The following is a 14,047-nucleotide window of genomic DNA, read 5'->3' as shown; positions in this document are numbered from 1 at the left end:
AAACATCAGGTGCCAACATTATGTAACATTTTTAATAAAACGTATTTGACCATTAAAGTACATGAAAATACAGAAGAATCAGTTTGTTTATTCAAAAGCAAACAACCATGACTTTTAAGATGGTATGTACAAAACTGTTTGAAACATTTACACTAATTTTAAACATTCATCTTATATATTTAGTCTTCAATAACAAAAAGTGGAGGTTATGCAAATAATAAAGCCATATACATACATACATATGTGTTTAACTGCTTTCTAGTTTTCGCTTTCCTGGCACGGATGACCTCTCTTCAGCCCAGCTGCAAAGATCAAACTCTTCTGCTAAATTACAAGACTGTAGATAAAAACAAACTGTGTAAGTTGGTGTATTATTCAGTGTACACTTAGTACAAATACACAGTGAGCTGTTAAAGGGCCCATATTACGCAAAATCCACTTTTCTTCTCGGGTCCAAAGAAATGTACCCTACCCGAAATGACCCAAATCACTTTTAACCCACACCCAACATTGTGTGTAGTCTGCATCCCCGCACGCACCAGTCAGACAAAAAGAAAACCATTCGGCATTGCATCAATTTGGCCAGCTGCTACATTAGTGGGTCTGAGGCACACGTGAAACTTTTAGACTTGAACTCACTCAGGTCGGACCTCGGGTTTTCGGATTAAAGACCTTGTTCACACTGAGTGCGCTTACATGTCTTACGCCGATTATGCTTAATAAACTGATAACACGTGGGGTCATGTAAACGCGTAAAACTGTTTTCTTTAATCGGGGAAAGCCCATAAACGGCGTAAGCAAAAACCGATCGGCACAGGTAGTTTTTTGCTCATTACGCCGATTTCGCGTGGCATGTAAATACCTTAACCGGCTTTCTCACGGTTTTGTCCATGTGCGCATGTCTCCGAGTATGAAAGATAAACGTCACACGCGGAAGTAAGCGCAAAGTAATGCATAAAAGTCTCCGCTCGACTAAAGGAGTTGGCTGAGAAACTGTTAAAATAGAAGCTTATGTTACATTTACAGGTTCTGCAGACACGAGAAGAGATACAACAATGAGTGCGTTTACATGCACAGTCTTACGCCGATTATGCTTAATAAACTGATAACACGTGGGGTCATGTAAACGCGTAAAGCGGTTTTCTTTAATCGGGGAAAGCCCATAAACAGCGTAAGCAAAAACCGATCGGCACAGGTAGTTTTTTGCTCATTACGCCGATTTCGCGTGGCATGTAAACACCTTAACCCGCTTTCTCACGGTTTTGTCCATGTGCGCATGTCTCCGAGTATGAAAGATAAACGTCACACGCGGAAGTAAGCGCGAGGTAACGCATAAAAGTCTCCGCTCGACTAAAGCAGTTGGCAGAGAAACTGTGAAAATAGAAGCTCATGTTACATTTACAGGTTCTGCAGACACGAGGAGAGATACAAAAGTACAGCTTAAGACAGATATGCCGTTGGCTTTTTGATCGACTATTATGTACTATAGGTGGTGACGTCACTGCCTGCGAGAAAACTGATAATTCTCCAAGTCCCATGTAAACGCAGTTGACTGCATAGCCGGTTTATTGATTTGCATGTAAACGCATGAAAACAGTTTTCTATAATAAGCAGATTTTTAATAGTTATCCGCTTATTCTGTACATGTAAACGTACTCACTGAGTGCGTTTACATGCACAGTCTTACGCCGATTATGCTTAGTAAACTGATAACACGTGGGGTCATGTAAACGCGTTAAGCGGTTTTCTTTAATCGGGGAAAGCCCCTAAACGGCGTAAGCAAAAACCGATCGGCACAGGTAGTTTTTTGCTCATTACGCCGATTTCGCGTGGCATGTAAACACCGTAACCAGCTTTCTCACGGTTTTGTCCATGTGCGCATGTCTCCGTGTATGAAAGATAAACGTCACACGCGGAAGTAAGCGCGAGGTAACGCATAAAAGTCTCCGCTTGACTAAAGCAGTTGGCAGAGAAACTGAAAATAGAAGCTCATGTTACATTTACAGGTTCTGCAGACACGAGGAGAGATACAACAATATAGCTTAAGACAGATATGCCGTCGGCTTTTTTATCGACTATTATGTACTATAGGTGGTGACGTCACTGCCAGCGAGAAAACGGATAATTCTCCAAGTCCCATGTAAACGCAGTTGTCTGCATAGCCGGTTTATTGATTTACATGTAAACGCATGAAAACAGTTTTCTACAATAAGCAGATTTTTAATAGTTATCCGCTTATTCTGTACATGTAAACGTACTCATGTCAGTCCAAATCTGATTTTGGTGCATATCTTATTTGACAGACTCACTGTCCACATTATGTATCACAACTGTTCAGAGGTGGGTGGTACTTTTACTTCGCTACTTTCGGCGGCGTTACTGCGCTACTGTCAAATGGTAATAATTAATGAATATATAAAAAAAAAAGTTTATAGCGCGTGTTCGAAAGTTTCGCGAGACAGGCTGCGTCACCCTTGAGCGCGACCGCGCGAAGATAGGAGAAGCAGATGAGGGCGCGTGTGCGTTGTGCGAGATATCGGAGGCAGATCATGCGTGGCTTCAAGTTCGGTCTATGTTTTCACTCCAAGAGGTCAAAAGAATAGTTTCATAATGCGATGCATGCTTTGTTCAACAAACAAGCTGACATCTCAGCGTACAGGAATTCAAGTATGGAGGACCACAAGAGTCATGCAAAATGTAATAAAGAACTTCAATATTTAATAACTACCTGGACAATAAAATTAGCAATTAATAGATTTGTTTAAAAATTCATTAATTAATCTATAAATAAATAGACAAAGTTATAAAAAAAATCATTTTTATTAGACAATAAAAAGTGAGATTATAAAAATAACGTAGAAATGAAATATTAATCCATTAATAAATAGTTCAAATTAATATAACAATTTATAAAAACAACATAAAATACTCAATAAGTTCATCATTTTAAATTGCATTTATAAATTCTTAATTAAATAATGGAATTTCAAAATGTATTTCAAAAAGCGATTTAAAAAGAGAAATAAATAACTGGATTTATAAATTGAATTACAAATACAGGTTTAAATTAGGCATTTAAAAGGGCATTTCGGTTTAACTTTTCTGTTTTCATTTTCCCAATGATTCTCCTTATTCTTTTCGCTATTGGATTTGCTTTTCAATTTAGCCTCTCTATTTAGCTTTTCCGTGACTCTTTGGGTCCTTGCAAATGGTCAAATGAGAAATGCAAATTAGCTATGGCCAGGAGGATGTAACAAGCTCGCTGATTGGCTCTGATTGTACGTCATGCGCAGATTTATAGATCTCAGATGAGGACCCAAAGAGTCACGGAAAAGCTAAATAGAGAGGCTAAAACGAAAAGCAAATCCAATAGCGAAAAGAATAAGGAGAACCAACGGGGAAATGAAAACAGAAAAGTCAAACGGAAATGCCCTTTTAAATGCCTAATTTAAACCTGTATTTGTAATTCAATTTATAAATCCAGTTATTTATTTCTCTTTTTAAATCGCTTTTTGAAATACAATTTGAAATTCCATTATTTAATTAAGAATTTATAAATGCAATTTAAAATGATGAACTTATTGAGTATTTTATGTTGTTTTTATAAATTGTTATATTAATTTGAATTATTTATTAATGGATTAATATTTCATTTCTATGTTATTTTTATAATCTCATTTTTTATTGCCTAATAAAATGTTACATGATGATTTTTTTTGTAACTTTGTCTATTTATTTATAGATTAATTAATGAATTTTTAAACAAATCTATTAATTGCTATTTTTATTGTCCAGGTAGTTATTAAAAATTGAAGTTCTTTATTACATTTTGCATGACTCTTGTGGTCCTCCATATTTAAGATCCAACCTGAAGTGGTAAGTGTCACAGTATGTCTATTTGAACACTATTTCACACACTGTCCGAGTTTTTTTGCCATGTGCACTCTTGTGCAAGCGATGACAAAACCTAGTGTAAGTTAAACCATACAAACAGCACGTTCACATCTGCACATTTCCATATCATTTCCCCACAACTAAACAAACTGAACAGCATAATGTAAGGACGTCTTGCATTTATACACAAATCCGGACACCTCACTAATGTGTAGAAAATACGTTGAAATAAAAACGGGATTTTATTTAAATCCTTCGTAAAGAATGAATGAATAAAAATAAAAGAATAAAGTTTGATTTTAAAGAAACATGTATTATATATTATAATAAATGTAGAGTTGATTTGCACAAACAGATAAGTTCCATATGAAATTCTTAAATGATCATTTTTATTAAGCTCCTGTTTATGTTCAGTAATTGTACTTTGGCAATGAAAATAACCTATTCATATAAAAACATGATAACAAACAGACATACACGTTCTTTTTTGTTTACTGTTTGCATGTTTAAAGGCAGATGCTGACAAGTTTGTGTTGTGAACATGAAATAAATACAGAGAAAAACATCTGTGTGTGTGTTTGAGATTTTTTCTCAAATGACACGTTATGTGATGTTAATGTACCCATTGCAGGACTGAGATAGGCTGCTTTACTTGTATATAAGCAGAACAATGAGACTTTTAAGGAGAGGTTTGTGAAAACCCTCCAAGTAGTCTGAGGGCTTTTGCGCTACTTCTCTATCAGATCGGAAGTAACGAGTAACTAACTACTGAGTAGTTTTTTCAACTAATACTTTTTTACTCTTACTCAAGTAAATAATTAGATTGATACTTTTACTTGAGTACATTTTTGTATAAGTACTTGTACTTTTACTTGAGTACAGATTTTGGGTACTCTACCCACCTCTGCAACTGTTCAGATCCGATCTGTGTGTCCTGTAGCATTCTGCCATGTTCCGGATTATCTGCACTGTTTCTAGGGCAATGACGTCGCACTGGCACGACAATCTGCCTTGACGTCTGCCGTTGTAAAAAGTATATTTCCCAATACGTGGACTTTCCCAAACACCATTATCATTTCGTCAGAAAAGGACTGTTCCAAAGTTCCCGCTGGGGTTGGGTTTACGTGACCTGACAGCATGACGTAACCAAAAAGATAAACAAATGCGATCAGAGCGGTGCATTTCCGGAAATGCGATTTGAAAAGGATTTCAAACCACTTTTGGATGTAGCCTGAAACGGATTACAAAATAAAACTGATTTCATGTGCTTTTTGGCCATTCACAGGTTATAAATGTGATTGGATTTCAATCAGATATGCATCAAAATTGGGTTTGGACTTGCAGTGTGAACAAGGTATATGTGTATCCGTGAAAACCACCGATAATTTGGACATAAATGTGTGTTGGCAGTGTATAAACACAACCACCCTAAAATAAAAACACCCACTCCTCCTTTTTTTAATCCCCATTAAACCAGAGCAATCTCATTAGACATGCCGTTTTGTTTTTCTTGTTAATGTGATGTCACACAAACAAAGCCACGCCTACGGCTATTAACTGACTGGGTAATTTTACCCCAAAGCATTTCTAAATATGCTTGTTAGCATGTTGTAGCGCTAATGCAGCTAATTGTCCCAGACTGTATAGACCCTTTTACTGTTTGTACACAATGATGACGTGGCAGCGTATGCGCGCGCATTTAGGCAACGGAAGTATCGTAAGAATCAACAGTGAAGCAACACAAACAGTAAGTTATTTTAAAAAAATTGACTTTATCAACATTTTCAACATAGCTACCAGATCCGTGTACTATAGTGGAGTGGATAAAAGACGTTAGCAGATGGCCAAAAATAAAGTTGCCAGATACATATATACGTATATTAGTATATTATATTAATGCAACCAAACGCAACAACTGGACATTTTGATGTTGAGAAACCGTTTAAATAAACTTTCTGAGTTGCTACCACGTTAGAACCAATGGGGAATAACACCACTTCTGTTGCCCAAATGCGCGCGCAGGCTATTTGATCACGTGAGCTGTAAAAGGGTCTATTCAGCTGTAGCTCATTTGCATTTAAAGACCGCACTGTTTTGCTCCGGTCTAAATAGGGGCATTTTGGGCATGCTATAACAAATGATCTGTCGGGTATTTTGAGCTAAATCATCACTGACATATAGGCACACTGGGACTTGAATTACATCTTGTAAAATGGGCATAATATTGGCCTTTTAATATATATATATATATATATTTTTTTTTTTTTACAAGACCGATTGTACAAACCTGTCGCGATGATTTGATCAGAGTTGCGGTTCGTAAGCTAGAAGATGAAGGTTCTGAATTCTCCGCTCTCTGGAGGAGTACACGTGTGCGTGGAACGTGGCTCCATGACATTCCTAGCCCAGCTTTCAAACATCCGTTTCCATCTTGGGTCGCATGGTTTGTCACCTTCAAGATAATTTCACAAACATGCTAGAAGGAAGGGTCCTTACACGTTTTGGAATCCATTCAGCCGATCTCCGGGTCAGCCGGTACCACTTTTAGCATAGCTTAGCATTATCCATTGAATCTGATTAGACCATTAGAATCACACAAAAAATAACCAAAGAGTTTTGATATTTTATTTTCCTATTTAAAACTTGACTCTTCTGTAGTTACATCGTGTATCAAGACCGACGGAAAATTAAAAGTTGCTGATATGGCTAGGAACTATACTCTCACGTAATATCACTACGCCTGCTGCAGCCATGTTACGGCAGCAAAGTCCTTGATTATTACGCCAGAATGAGAGTATAGTCCTAGTCATATCTGCCTAGAAAATCACAACTTTTAATTTTCCGTCGGACTTAGTACACAATGTAACTACAGAAGAGTTAAGTTTTACCACCTTGGGTCTGCATTATTTTCGTATAATATAACGGCCGTCGTCAATTATTCCTTACATAATGCATTGCATAACTATTCATTATCAATCATATCAATAAATGCTGTCAAAAACGATGAAGAGATCAGATGCATAGCTAAAAGCAATTTACATAGTTTTCCATAATAAGAACCCTATATAAGAAATAGAAAGGTATATACCACTACAGCGATGTTGAAGTCTTTTGCAATCATCTTCAACTCCCCCGCAACTTGCATCAGCAGGGACATACCTGAAGCGAAATACCAGCACGTGATCATTTTTTAATTAACACTGAAGTATTGGAGATGTGATGAAGTAGTGTGCAATCCTGCAAAACAATACCCTCATTGTGTTTTCCTCCGAGCATGCACGAGAGCACCGCCGAGACCGAATCCACCATCAGAGCCTTGACTGAACCTCCTCCAACAGATGCCTGGGGCACATACAAGAGGTCAGCTATAACCACCATCCAACTTACATCAGTGGACTCGCTCGTAAAACAATTTCTACCTTCTGAAGGCCGTTAAATCGTAGGTGTTGAAGACATTCAAGCAAGGAGAAGACATCAAATGCTTTGAATACCTTGATTTTTTGAAGAGCTTCCATCTGATTATTAAAAAGAAAGAATGATTTTTGTAAGAACAATGTCCTTTGTAACAGCAAAACATGTTTTTATATTTTCTTAACCTGTTAAGTCGATTGATCCACGATCCAGGCTTTTAAAACTAAAGTGCCTACCTTTGCAAAGCTTGCTATCACAATACTTGTTTTATAGCGTGCTATTTTTCCCCATTTCTCCCATTTTAACATCCGCAAGGCAAAAAGTTTAATCACTTACATCATAACTTTAGCTGCACAATTTGGGACATCATGCCAGAATTTCGGGGGAATCCTCCGGAAGTCGCATTGATTGATCGCATACGTCATTGAGGTCTCACATTTCAGTTAAATACATTATAAAATTAAGATTTATTTCTCCTAAGACATACAATCATTGTAGTTTCATTCTTACCTTGAAATGTAATAATTGCTTTTTTGACATAAAACCGAAATATTAAACCACGATGAAGTATGTGTTCGACCAATGCGACATACCCGAAATCTTGGCCAGGACGTGTCCGGCGAAAATAGCACATATGGCCACCCTACTCCAAAGTTATTGCAATAAGTCAGCTGCCTAGGGTTCCGGACACAGCCTGTAAATAGGGGACAATGCAACACAGAATATGGCCGAAGACGAAAGTCCCCCCTTTCAGTTTAATGAACCAATCATAAATCAATAACTACTGACGTATCACAATTTTAAGAACAGTTTGAGCTTAAGACACAAAAGTTATGGCACACTTGATGTCAGGATTAAATTGTAGGTCAGAAATATGCTGTGCACACACATTTTTAGAGATACCTGTCTTTCCCCATTCAAGTAGATAAGACTTTACAGGGCTCAACGCAAAAAAAAAAAAACATTTATACTGGCCCGATTGGGCCATTGGTTCAAGTTTTCACTTGTCCTGCCAAAAATTTCACTAGCAAACCAAAAAAAGATTTCAGTGTCACAAATGTAAAATAATGATTTAAATGTCAAATATAATATATAAATACCTTTACATTTTATTCATTATTTGTTAAGACAATTGGCAATTTTAGGTTTTCAAACTGTGGGTATATATAGGGTTAAAATTGGCCCAAATTTTATTAATATTTTTTATAAAATCTGACCCTGATCAAAAAATAAAAATGGTTTCTACCAATCTTTGACCCAGCACAGGGTCTAATAATAATACAAATATTAATAATAATAATCAAATGGTAGTTCAAATGTTTTTTTTTTTAAATATTTTTTTTTTTTCACAAATTTAATTAATATTTGATATGTATGTGTCAGGCAGAAGCAGTTTTTAAAAAAGTACTCATTTAAAGTGGGAATATATATTGATGTATTATATTTTTAGAGCAGTTTTTGGGAAGGTTTGATATTTTGGCCTTAGGAACACATACATAAGTTTTTTAAGGATCTCTTAAGAAATAAAAAATGACAAGGAAAATGAAAACTTCTATTTTTTCTAAAATATGTTGGTGGGTCCCAGGATAGATTATACCTATTTGATTTGGTTGCAAAATGAAAAGTTTGGGAACCACTGGCGTAGTGGTGTGACTTTGGCAATAGTAATATCACCTGCTCTTCTACATTAGAAGTCCTGGTTTGCAGCATCTGAAGCATCCGGTTCGCACACACACCGCCCTTTGTGTCGATGTAAAACACAGTTTGCTTCAGTTGGTGGGCTATATTAACAGCAACACTAAAACACACCTACAAAGTGAAAACACACAGAATGTTGCCCTCACAACCCTGGTCAGTAATAATTGAGAGTGGACAGTGTTGAGCAGAATCAAGTAGCTGGTTAACTAATACGGTTACCTGTGTTTTCCCACTGCCCGGACTTCCTGTAAGCTCTGTTATTTCCCCCGTGTACAGCCCTGAGTCTAACAGCTTATCCAAACTATAGAGAAGGCAACACACAGTATTGTTAAAAATACATTATCCATGCACATACTGAATAGAAATATGTGTGCTGGTGGAAACCTGGGACTGCCGGTGGACAGAATTGCTGTGGAGCTCAACAGCTCTTCATAAAGATCGGCTCCAGAGACGGGAAAAGCGGTGTACTGAGCTAAAAGCACACGCCGGACAGCAACCAGAGCCTAAAATAGCACCGCTAGGGTTTACTTTGACTATGCTGATCAAGAATGGTAAAGAAAAGTGAGGCCTGAATAGGCATTACATTAAAATATTCCACATACCTTGTAGGACAATGAGCATTTTTGTGCAAGTTCCTCTGGGTTATGTGACACAAAGTCTTCAACTGAAATAATAAAAACATATTGTTATGAATATATAAACTGTAGTGATAGTTTAATAAATCTTAATATCTTAATCTTTTGGTAACAATAAGTACTACAGTGATGTATTTTGGTAATACTCAGTGGCGGCCAGTGACTTACGAACACATATTTTGACATGATGCATATAGGTTAACGACACGTCGAACACATATTTTTACATGACGCAGGATGCATATAGGTTCACAATACGGCAAACACATATTTTGACATGGCGCAGGATGCATATAGCTTCACGACACGGCGGACACATATTTTGACATGATGCAGGATGCATATAGGTTCACAACACGCCAAACACATATTTTGACATGACGCAGGATGCATATAGCTTCACGACACGCCGGACACATATTTTGACATGACGCATGATGCATATAGGTTCACGACTCGCCGAACACATATTTTGACATGATGCATGTATTTCACAACACATCAAACACATATTTTGACATGACGCAGGATGCATATAGGTTCACAACACGCCAAACACATATTTTGACATGACGCAGGATGCATATAGGTTCACGACACGCCGAACACATATCTTGACATGATGCATAAAGGTTCACAACACGCCAAACACATATTCTGACATGATGCATATAGGTTCACGACACGCCAAACACATATTTTGACATGATCCATATAGGTTCACAACACGCCGAACACATATTCTGACATGATGCATATAGGTTCACAACACGCCGAACACATATTTTGACATTATCCATATAGGTTTACGACACGTCAAACACATATTTTGACATGACGCAGGATGCATATAGGTTCACGACACGCCGAACACATATTTTGACATGATGCATATAGGTTCACGACATGTCAAACACATATTTTGACATGACGCACGATGCATATAGGTTCACAACAAGCCGAACACATATTTTGACATGATGCATATAGGCCTGTCGCGATAAACGATAAATCGATTAATCGCACGGTAAATAAAATGAGCTCGATCATTTTTTTAGGCCGCGATAATTCACATTTGCATGCTTGTTTGTTTTCCTTGTCTCTATCTCTCTACCAAAGAGACTGGATGACCGCTCCGTGCAACGAGTGACAAGGAGTGAACCCTCGTCAGTCATTTGTCAGTCGCATGATCTGTGTGGGGAGGGGGGACTCCTGGCGTAGCCTATCACAGTAGGCGTACTGAGGAGGATGAGCGCCGCGTGAGGAGTGTAGCAGGAGAAAACACTAGTTAAGACGAGAGTTGGAGAAAAAGATGGATTTACTAGAGGCTGTTTACACTTGTCATTAACATGCGTTTTTATCGATCGGATCACAATGTTTTACGTCTTTTCTGACTTTTCTGACACAAGGTGAACAGTGCTATTTTTAGCCTTTCATTGATAAACTAAAGCGGGTGATCTCCGCAGTTTCATTTTGCAAGCGTGTGAAAGTTGCGCGATCTTATTTCATCAATTTCGCTGAAAATTCAGAGAAAGCTCTAACATATACATGTAGAAAATACTGTGCAGCATGTTTACTTGCTAAACAAGCAGTGGACATAATATTAGTTTGCGTCCATATAAACTCATAATTACTCTCGCTGGCGTTCAAATGACAGCGGAGAGACTCGCCCACTGTCTCGACAGACCACCCCTCACAGTATTCAGCACAGAAGCGGTCGAAAGTGGACAAAAGACACGGATTTAAATACCAGGTGTAAACGTGATAGGTCTCTCTCGTCCACTTGTGATCTGATCAAAAACACATCTTAATACCAAGTGTAAACAGCCAAGTTTCAAAACCAAACGCTACAGCTGCAGTGTGGGAGTACTTTGGATTTAAACCTAATGACCGAGGTGAACCACTAAACCTGAACGAGCCGTTATGTCGCATTTGTGGTAAAAACGTAGCACTTAAAAGTGGCAACACGACAAACATGCATATGCACCTCAAACGCAATCATCCTGTTATTTTGTTCATTTCTTGTGGATATTTAAAATGTCTTCCAGTTCCAGTATTACTTATTGTTTAGAAATAAAAGTTTATAGATCTTTGAAAAGGTGTATCTGCATTATTATAATGGTCCCGGAGCATCAATTTTATCGTCTATCGCGATAAATTCTGAGGCAATTTATCGCCTAGCAAAATTTGTTATCGCGACAGGCCTAGATGCATATATAGGTTCACGACACGCCAAACACATACTTTGACATGACGCATATAGGTTCAGGACATGCCGAACACATATTTTGACATGATGCATATAGGTTCACGACACGTCGAACACATATTTTGACATGACGCATATAGGTTCACGACACGCCAAACACATACTTTGACATGACGCATATAGGTTCAGGACATGCCGAACACATATTTTGACATGATGCATATAGGTTCACGACACGTCGAACACATATTTTGACATGATGCATATAGGTTCACGACACGCCAAACACATACTTTGACATGACGCATATAGGTTCAGGACATGCCGAACACATATTTTGACATGATGCATATAGGTTCACGACACGTCGAACACATATTTTGACATGACGCAGGATACATATAGGTTCACGACACACCAAACACATATATTGACACATAGCTGTATCCCATCTAACCAGAACCACTGTTTTTATCCTAATCCTATACCCCAATCATAACCCTAAACTCAACTTCTTGTGAGAATTAGGCCATAGCTGTATGTATCCCTTCTAGCCAAAGCCATTGAAGTGCCTTGGAACGTGCAGCATTATTAGATGTGGTGACGTCAATTTTTCTAAAACAGGAAGTTGTGTGTAACTATCGAGAAGAGCCAACCCCCATTTTTTAAATAACCAATAGAGTCGTTTATAGCACTGTCCGGCAAAGCCACATTTGACAGCTTGTAAGTGCCACAGAAGTATTAAAATAAAGTCTTATAGAGTCCTGATTTTGGAGCGAAACATGTGTGCGTTGTAGGGGCTTGCGTGCCAAACTTTACTTTTTAAATGCTTGCATCTTCTGTATGCAAATTTTGTCAGCATTTTTGACCATACCAGTTTATATATGTCCTTAAGCCTATTTATACTAAAAGATAAAAGTTGAATTTTGATTTCATGGGGATTTTACACAGGCAAACTGTCTCCAGCTGACCATGTTCATATGTTTTGGTCTTGCCGAAACTGATGGACTATTGGTCTGACATTTTTAGAACACTCTCGCAGGCCCTTAATATTACCATTGCTCGTAATGCATTGATTATTTTATTTGGTCTAACCCCAGGAACTTTGAAAAAATTTGAGAACATTTACAGTTAATAATGACCCCAGTTATTCTGTTTTAAGTTAACCATTTGGATTCAAAGGGGACATATCATGAACATCTGACTTTTTCCATGTTTAAGTGCTATAACTGAGTCCCCAGTACTTCTATCAACCTAGAAAATGTGAAAAAATTCAACCCAGTTACTTAGTTTTGGTAAACCATTAATAGGTCATTGAAATTAGGCTCCCCTTGTGATGTCAGAAGGGGATAATACCGACCCTTTATCTGCACCATCCAACCACGGCACTTTTGTTCAAAGATCAGCTCATTTGCATTTAAAAGGACACACCCCCAAACAGCACATTTTTGCTCACACCTACAAAGTGGCAATTTTAACATGCTATAATAAATTATCTATATGGTATTTTGAGCTAGAACTTTACATATGTGCCCTATGGGAACCAAAGATTTATTTTACATATTAAAAAAGTCTTGTGAAATGTCCCCTTTAAATACAGTTAAACCAAACCTCTGCTATTGGATCTTGAAAGAGACTGAAATATATATCAAGACAAACAATAAGAATTTTTCTTTATATTTGAGTCCTTAAATCTATTTACGTGAATTTTTCTGACCGTACTTTGACTATGTCTGTTTTGTTGTACATTGTTGAAGTACATGTCTAAAAACATATGGTAGTACCATAATACTGGTTATTAAGATGACGATAAATGATTAGTGTGGTAACATTACTCCAGACCTGTTCTGATGTCTTCTGACAGTAAAGTTTTGATGAAGTCCTCAGTTAATCCAGGGCAGATACCTTCTCTTAGGACCACCATGATTATCTAAACACAAAAGCCTTAATAATATAGGGCTAATAATGATGCATTTCCAAAAACTAATATTTAAAATGTCTTACCATATGGGTAAAAGCCCATTAACACAAACATCAGGATGATCACACTTACGACATGTTATGAAGGTTTACTTCCCGCCCGCCATAAACATCCAGCGAAATTGACAGAAGAACGGCCCAATCACAGCCTCCGTAGTGTTACGTAAGCCAATGACAACCGTTTCTCTGCGCTCCCAGCCCCGCCTCACGTGATCAGGGC

The 14,047-nt window shown here is 37.7% G+C and overlaps 1 protein-coding gene across 1 annotated transcript; it reads right to left on the bottom strand.

Annotated features, from left to right (window-relative positions):
- Window positions 1–10: 10 nt before the first annotated feature.
- On the bottom strand, window positions 11–13,980 carry rad51d (RAD51 paralog D). The gene is made up of 11 exons (XM_065284222.1): window positions 13,852–13,980; window positions 13,690–13,777; window positions 9,606–9,667; window positions 9,388–9,506; window positions 9,223–9,304; window positions 8,980–9,114; window positions 7,314–7,409; window positions 7,146–7,236; window positions 6,983–7,053; window positions 6,182–6,346; window positions 11–337 (listed from the first exon to the last, which is right to left on the bottom strand). The coding sequence occupies exons 1-11, from the start codon at window positions 13,852–13,854 to the stop codon at window positions 248–250; spliced, it is 1,002 nt and encodes a 333-aa protein (XP_065140294.1). The 5' UTR covers window positions 13,855–13,980; the 3' UTR covers window positions 11–247.
- Window positions 13,981–14,047: the final 67 nt, after the last annotated feature.

The sequence above is a fragment of the Paramisgurnus dabryanus genome, chromosome 5 (assembly GCF_030506205.2).
Source record: "Paramisgurnus dabryanus chromosome 5, PD_genome_1.1, whole genome shotgun sequence".
NCBI lineage: Eukaryota > Metazoa > Chordata > Actinopteri > Cypriniformes > Cobitidae > Paramisgurnus > Paramisgurnus dabryanus.
This window is presented reverse-complemented; position numbering and strand designations above follow the sequence as displayed.